The sequence below is a fragment of the Salvia miltiorrhiza genome, unplaced genomic scaffold, assembly GCF_028751815.1.
Source record: "Salvia miltiorrhiza cultivar Shanhuang (shh) unplaced genomic scaffold, IMPLAD_Smil_shh original_scaffold_404, whole genome shotgun sequence".
In the NCBI taxonomy this organism is placed as follows: Eukaryota; Viridiplantae; Streptophyta; class Magnoliopsida; order Lamiales; family Lamiaceae; genus Salvia; species Salvia miltiorrhiza.
In genome coordinates, this window is record NW_026651542.1 from 108,544 (window position 1) to 115,926 (window position 7,383).

At 35.0% G+C, this 7,383-nt stretch overlaps 1 protein-coding gene across 1 annotated transcript; it reads left to right on the forward strand.

Annotated features, from left to right (window-relative positions):
* Positions 1-1,085: 1,085 nt before the first annotated feature.
* Positions 1,086-7,168, forward strand: LOC131004481 (ubiquitin receptor RAD23c-like). The gene is made up of 12 exons (XM_057931182.1): positions 1,086-1,320; positions 2,403-2,564; positions 2,924-2,974; positions 4,115-4,191; positions 4,296-4,352; positions 4,454-4,628; positions 4,773-4,913; positions 5,016-5,084; positions 5,217-5,264; positions 5,339-5,445; positions 5,624-5,702; positions 6,762-7,168. Exons 1-12 carry the CDS (start codon positions 1,255-1,257, stop codon positions 6,876-6,878), a joined length of 1,149 nt encoding a protein of 382 aa, XP_057787165.1. The 5' UTR covers positions 1,086-1,254; the 3' UTR covers positions 6,879-7,168.
* The last annotated feature ends 215 nt before the right edge of the window (positions 7,169-7,383 follow it).

The window sequence follows — 7,383 nt, forward strand, 5'->3', positions numbered from 1 at the left end:
TCCAGAAAAAATTGAAAGGTGATGTATTATGGGGCAAAATCTAAAGGTGGTGTTATAAACTAGAATTTGGTCATAGTTCATGTATTTAGGGGCAAAAACCCCTTCATATTATATATGTACCTAAATTATTTATTGGTTCTAATATTTTATAATTTCATAATTTAAATAGATAAATACTTATTATATATGTATATATTAATAGAATATTAAAATCAAATTTATATATATGCATTTGTCTGTTGAAAATGTAGAAATATATATATATATATATATATGTGTGTGTGTGTGTGTGTATTTATGTATTTTTAAACCATGAATATAGTATCTTGATATATATATATATATATATATATTATGAAACAATTAATATTAAATAATTAATCATCTAACTTAATTTTTATAAAAATAAATCAATCAATTAACAATATTTTATATAACAATTTAATATGAAATTACAATAAATATTAATACATGTGATGAACAATAATTTAAATAGAAATATATTATAATTGAGATTAAATTGAAACTTAGCGTATTTTCTAATTAGACTATAAAATCATACTCCCTCCGTCCATGAAAGAACTTCCTAAGAGGGAGTGACACGGGTTTTAAGAAAAAATATTGTTGAGTGTATTGAGAGTGGATAAAAGGTAGTTGAATGTATTGTGAGTGATGAAAAAGTGTTATAATTAATATTGAGAGTAGTGAAAAGTCAAAAGTAACATGATTATAAGTGATGGGGTATAGTCCAAAAATAAGTAGGAAGTTCTTTTGTGGACGTCCCAAAAAAGAAAAATAGAAAATTCTTTCATGAACGAAGAGAGTATAATAATTATAATTAAATTAAAAATTAATATATTTTCTGATCAAATTATAATATCATACCATATCATACGTATGATACCAGAAATCACCAAATCTAGCACACGCCAATTTGCGCATGCACTTTGCCATTTCTAATTTTATCCAAACATAAAGAACCTCCACATCATGAATACGTGTTCATCTGTTATTGGCCGTCATCAGGTGGTCAGTGACCCCGCTGTCACTCGATCATTGCCACCCACCACGTATATAAACTGCGACTGACTTTAAAACTACCGTTTCTACTCCGATTTGTGTCTCATATTTATCTCTCCTCCTTTCCCCTCTCTCTATAATTGGACGCATACACGTCTTCGGCGGCTACCGGAGATCGGAGACGCCGTCCCACAGGGAGCCCACGACGTCGCAAAAAGATAAATACGACCTCAGATGAAGATTTTCGTGAAGACTCTGAAGGGCTCGCACTTCCCCGTCGAAGTGAAACCCGAGGACACTGTATGACTACGTCGCCGGTTAATTCGTTCTGCATATACGTGAATTTCTGCGTGTCAGTTTGTGTTTGCCTGTATTTTTGTGAATTGCTTTGTGCTGTACTGGATTGGACTGTAATTAGGGTTTTCGAATTTATTAGATTTTCTTTGCTGGTATTGCCTTTGCGGTCTTTGATTGGGACATATTTTTCGCATAGTTTTATAGGCACTTCAATTATTTTCATGACTTCGTATAATTGAGTTCTTCTCCTTGTTCCCTGGAATTGGTCTGTTTAGTGAATCGTTGGTTATAATGTTGAATTTCAACTTCCACACAAATTTATATATTTCTAGAAAATAGTAACAATAGTTTCTAGTCATATTTTCGCCGATAGTAATGCCAGTAGAACTATGGCTTTTTCAGGAGAAGCAAATCTTGTGTCTTTCGATTGTACGGATTTTATTACTAGTAGTAAGTACTTAGTCAGGAGACGGAGGAAATCGACTGTTGTTGCTGCTTTTCTCTGCAGCACTTATTGCTCTGTGTTATTCTGTTCCTCCTTTTTTAAGAAAGTCAGTTGATAGCCTCTGTTTATAAGCTGAGAATCTATGCAGTTTTCGTCTTTGTAAATAGTTCCCACTCCCTATTTGGAATGCTCAGATAAACAGTGGATACCTTTTTTGCCAACTTTATAAGATTGCTACAATGTTGCTTTTGACATTTTTTTAATGCATGGCAGTAGTGCTTTTTTCAAGTAATAATTTTGGTTATTCCTTGTAGCATAAATGGAATTGTGAATGAAATAAGCACTCTGGCATGAAATGCCTCTCCCCTACCCCAGTAAAAGGATCTTTTTTGTACCAGATAACTTTTTTTTAATAGTTGTTTCACTTTAGAGTCGACTGTGGTTTCTCATAATATTTGACCGCTTTGTTATGTAAGTGACACAATACGCATGAAAATTTCCACTTCTGCTTATGTTGTCTGAGGAACTAATATACTAATATCTTTGAAATGCCACTTTACATTGTTCTAACAATAGACATGTTCCTTATCTCTTCTTTTATGGTGGTTTTATTTAATCTTCTTTTTGATCTGGTTATTAGGTGGCAGATGTGAAGAAATGTATTGAAGAAGTCCAGGGCTCTGGTGTCTACCCTGCTGCTCAGCAGATGCTTATTTATCAAGGAAAAGTTCTGAAGGATGAGACAACTCTTGAGGAGAACAAAGTTGCAGAAAATAGTTATGTCGTGATTATGCTGACCAAGGTAATTTGTTGCCTAATATATGGATTAGCCACTTCTCCAAGTCCTCTTTTACTATGTAATTGTGTCAAATGTCAATACTGTGCTCTTTGTAGCATACTGTAATTACACGAAATCTGTATCACCAGATATATGGTTGTGAAATCTGTCGCATACTGTCAATACTGTAATTACCTCAGATATATGGTTGTGAAAATACACGAAATCTCTGTATCACCGGAAGCGAATTTGAGCTTTCATTGGATTTGTCTCCATTCTTTATGTATGCCGTGCCCTATGGAGTCTCGCATGGCCTTAGACAAGGCATGCACACAACTAAATACATGACATCTGATTGCGTCTGGATTTTTCAAATTTTGTAGACCAAGGCTTCATCGAGTGGAGGAACTGCATCTGCTCCACCATCGAATGCTGTAAGCTGACCTGCCTTCTTACTTAACATTTTGAAATAATCTTATAAACATTAGTGAATAATTTGTTCCAAGCTGGACGGAATGGTTCTTTCTCCATGCTGCTTTCTTTTAGGTGTTTTTGAGATTGAATTCTCACGAATTCATGTGATTTTGTTGGTTTTGTTGTGAATTGCTTGTGTTTAAAGATCAAGAATTGGTTGTGGTTTCGTTTCAAGTCATGTTTGTTAACTTTAGTTTTTGAAAGGTGACAATGTTTTGCTAAAGTCTTTGACCTTTTGCTATTTAGAGAGTATGGTTTGTTTCTTCTGCTGAGTGTGATCCACGATTCTACCTCCCAGAGGGCTTGATTGAGAGAGATCATTTCCTTCACTGAATATTATTTTGTGTGTATCCTAGTGCCTCTTGGTTGATTCTTTCAAAGCACTAATTTGCTTCTGGATAAATTTCACCTACATGTATTAAAAGTATATATTTTTATATGCACATGCTTTTTTACATGAGTGACAACATCTGTGTGTGATTTCCCTTTACTTTTTGTCCCATTCTGAAAGTTATTCTGTCCCATACAATATCATGGTCCAAGGATATATATATATATATATATATATATATAGAGAGAGAGAGAGAGAGAGAGAGAGAGAGAGAGAGAGAGAGAGAGAGAGAGAGAAGTTATGCTACATACCTTATGTAAGCTCCTTATATGAGCACCGCTCACGTTTAGCATTCGTTAGTGTTATATTTATTGTTTTAGACATTTATTTTTATTCTAATACTTTATAAATTGTTATTGAGATCATTAATTTTATAAATTACATAAAATCAAAGTCCAATTTGTTTATATTCCCTTTAACTTCAAATAATTATTAAAAAGAACAAATTGGACTTTGATTTTTATGTAATTTATAAAACTAATGATCTCAATAACATTTTATGAAGTATTAGAATAAAAGTAAATGTGTAAAACAAAAAAGATAATGCTAACGAATGCTAAACGTGAGCGGTGCTCACATAAGGTATGTAGCATAACATTTCTCTCTCTCTCTCTCTCTATATATATATATATATATATATATATATAATTCATACCATTTATTTAATGTCATTTCTTTTTATTGGCTGGTTTATGTAATCAACTTTTAGCCACAACCTGCGAGTAATACATCTCCGCCAACATTGCCTGTAACATCAGCTCCTTCTCCTGCACCAACTGTGGCCCCGTGAGTTCATCTTACTGTTCTAGTTTCAAGCTGCGTGCATAAGGATTCTTCTTCCTCAAGTGTCTTATGTTAGATTTGCTTTTCCTTTTCTCTATAAATTGCAGCGTGCAATCAGCTCCTGAATCTTCTCCTGTCCCAGTTCCTTCTCCTGCCCCTGCTCCGTTAGTTTCATTTGATCTCTTCATAATCTAATTATTTACTTTACAAGGCTGTTCTTACTAGCATGAGTTTTTAATCAATTTCGTTGGTTTGGCACACACAGTTCAGCTGATGTGTATGGTCTAGCAGCATCAAATCTTGTTGCTGGAAGTAATCTGGAGTCCACCGTTCAAGAAATTATTGACATGGGAGGAGGAAGTTGGGATAGAGATACAGTGGTCCGTGCCCTAAGGGCTGCATTTAATAATCCTGAAAGAGCTGTTGAATACCTCTATTCTGTGAGTCTTCTTCCAGAATCACGAGCCGTTGAACGTGATTTTGTTGTTCCATTCTTTTGATTCCAATTCATCTATATGTCATGAGTAAGACTGCAAGATTTAGAAGGTGTCTTCTTATAACCTTGGAGAAGAACTTCATCTCAGGGTATTCCAGAGCAAGCGGAAATTCCTCCTGTGGCTCAACCTCCTGCAGGTGGGCAGCCTGTAAACCCTTCATCCCAGGCTACACCTCCAGCTGTACCTCCCAGTGGTCCCAATGCTAATCCTTTGGATCTTTTTCCTCAGGTAAGAGTTTTCCTGAGAAACCAGCTAATTAGAAAGCCAAAGAAGTATTAATTTGACAAAAAAATAAAAAGATGTTAATTATTTGTTATTCCTTGGAGTCAGGGTCTTCCAAATATGGGTTCTAATGCAGCCGGTGCTGGCACATTAGATTTTCTTCGTAATAGTCAGCAGGTAAAAGAGATGCTTTTCTGAACATGGCTTTTTCTGGTTAAGAAGTTGGATTGTTAGATATTTATTTGTGGTCCATTCCTCTTGTTTCTATTTCCTTGTTATCTAATAGTGTTACATAATTAACATCTTCAGTTTCAAGCCCTACGAACCATGGTTCAAGCAAATCCTCAAATTTTGCAGGTATTTATAGTTGTCATTTTACGCTTCTGATGTAGGCTGGCTATCTTTTAATAGTGTCATGTTTCTATTTGCAGCCTATGCTCCAAGAACTTGGAAAGCAGAATCCACAACTTGTAAGATTGATCCAAGAACATCAGGCCGACTTCCTTCGCCTAATAAATGAACCTGTTGAAGGCGAGGGGTAAGAAATTGGATTTTGTTACTTCAATGTTCTTATGTTGTGTTTGAATCATGAAATATCTAGGCTTCTTGGAGGAATTTGGGGAAGTAATTTTAAACAATGTCCCATGGATTTTATGGTATGACTATGAAGTGATAAAGTCCTTGGTTCTCAAATACTGCCAACATTAATGTTTCAGAAATATACTTGGGCAACTCGCTGAAGCAATGCCGCAGGCTGTGACTGTTACTCCTGAAGAGCGGGAAGCAATTGAACGCGTAAGATATTCCTTCTTTCCAGTGTTACACTTTGTGTATTCGTTCATGTAATTGTAGTTCAACAGTGTAATTAATATTGTTTAGTTGGTTTCTTAGTCCCGTTGCATACTATTTATCTTATATGTCCTGTTAAGACGTGACTTTCATTTGTTTACAATTATTGGGCCTTGTTAGTCCAATAAGTATCCTGTCTAAGAAAAGATTTTAACCATTGGTTATCATGTCAGTGTTTTTGTATGTGCTTGTAGCCTATATTACAAATTCAAATAGACTTAAGAAACCATCATGTAGGCCACCAATAATCAGACGACTATGCACCACTAAGAATCTTCTCCTGTTAACAGTTGTAATGTGCATCCGACAATAATGAGTTGGCCATGTCAGGGACCTAGGGGAAAAAATGTCCCCATCTTGTGACATGGGATTGGAGTGCATTGAGAATAGAAATGTCTTGTTGGTATATAATCTTCAGAGGGTTTTCGTCTGAAGCTTATTTAGAGAGCTTATAAACTCCATTAGTTTATAAGGTGTAATGTCTCAAGAGCTTATAAGTTGTCAAAGTATTTGAATAACTGAGATTATATGCTAGAGTTGTGAGCTCTAGTTAGAGAGATAAAATTGAAAGGGTATATGATGGAAATTACAAACCATAGTAGAGTTATTTTTGTAAAATGGTTGTTATTTATAAAATTATGAAAAAAATTGGGAGCCTATAAGTTCTTGGGAGTTTATTTTTACATCTTATAAACTGTTTAGGAGCTTATTTTCCCAAGCACTTGTCCAGAGCTTATAAGCTCAGCCAAACACCCTTTTAATGTCCGATATGCTATTCTTGCATTTCTGTTATTGGGGAGTGGACTAGGCTTTGTTTGGTTAATTATACTAGACATAGCATGTTAGGGAGGGCCTGAGTTTTGAAGATGACGACATTTTCTTTAGTTCATAAATTTGGTAGCCTAAGTATTATTTTCCCGTTTCTGTCTCTATGGGACCACCAGTAAAGTCAGGAGCAAATCTAGAGAGATATTAAAGTGTTTGTTTCCGTGTGTTGATGTGCAGCTTGAAGCAATGGGTTTTGATCGAGCCTTGGTACTGGAAGTCTTCTTCGCATGCAACAAAAATGAAGAGCTGGCAGCGAACTACTTGCTCGATCATATGCACGAATTTGATGAATGAAGGCATTGCAATTGAGGATCTTGTGAGTTTACCTTGTTTAAAGAACTTAACGTTGCTGCGTGGATTAACTTTTAAATATCGTTCACAGTGGCTATCCTAGACAGTATCGTTTGGATACACAAGGTAGATAAATTCTTAAAATTGTGGTCGTCAACAAGTACCTTTTTTCATCTTCCTTTTTTTCTTCAACTGCTAGTCTCTGTTAGGCACATTATATTTGGCGTTTGATTTGGTTTTCACCGTTTCCAGCATTGGTGCCCCAGTATGAATGCTTCATTTTATTCTTTTCATATTTTCTTCAATTTTCATGAGCTTCTGTTATACTCCATGACCATCATTGAATTATATTAGAATTAGAATGAGTATCGTCTGTTTGATGAACTATTTAATTTGATTTCCTTAATTCTAGCTGAGGATGTCTTTGGTTGGATTAGTCTCTCTTTTGTTTGATGGGATGAATGGTAAAAGCATTGATGGTTTATAATTTAATGAAAAGCAGAGTTTT

Coding starts and splice junctions, on each gene's coding strand:
- LOC131004481 (XM_057931182.1), top strand. CDS start 1,255: ATGAAGATTTTCGTGAAGACTCTGAAGGGCTCGCACTTCCCCGTCGAA. Junction 2,975..4,114: donor CTGCTCCACCATCGAATGCT/GTAAGCTGACCT, acceptor ATCAACTTTTAG/CCACAACCTGCGAGTAATAC. Junction 4,914..5,015: donor CTTTGGATCTTTTTCCTCAG/GTAAGAGTTTTC, acceptor CCTTGGAGTCAG/GGTCTTCCAAATATGGGTTC.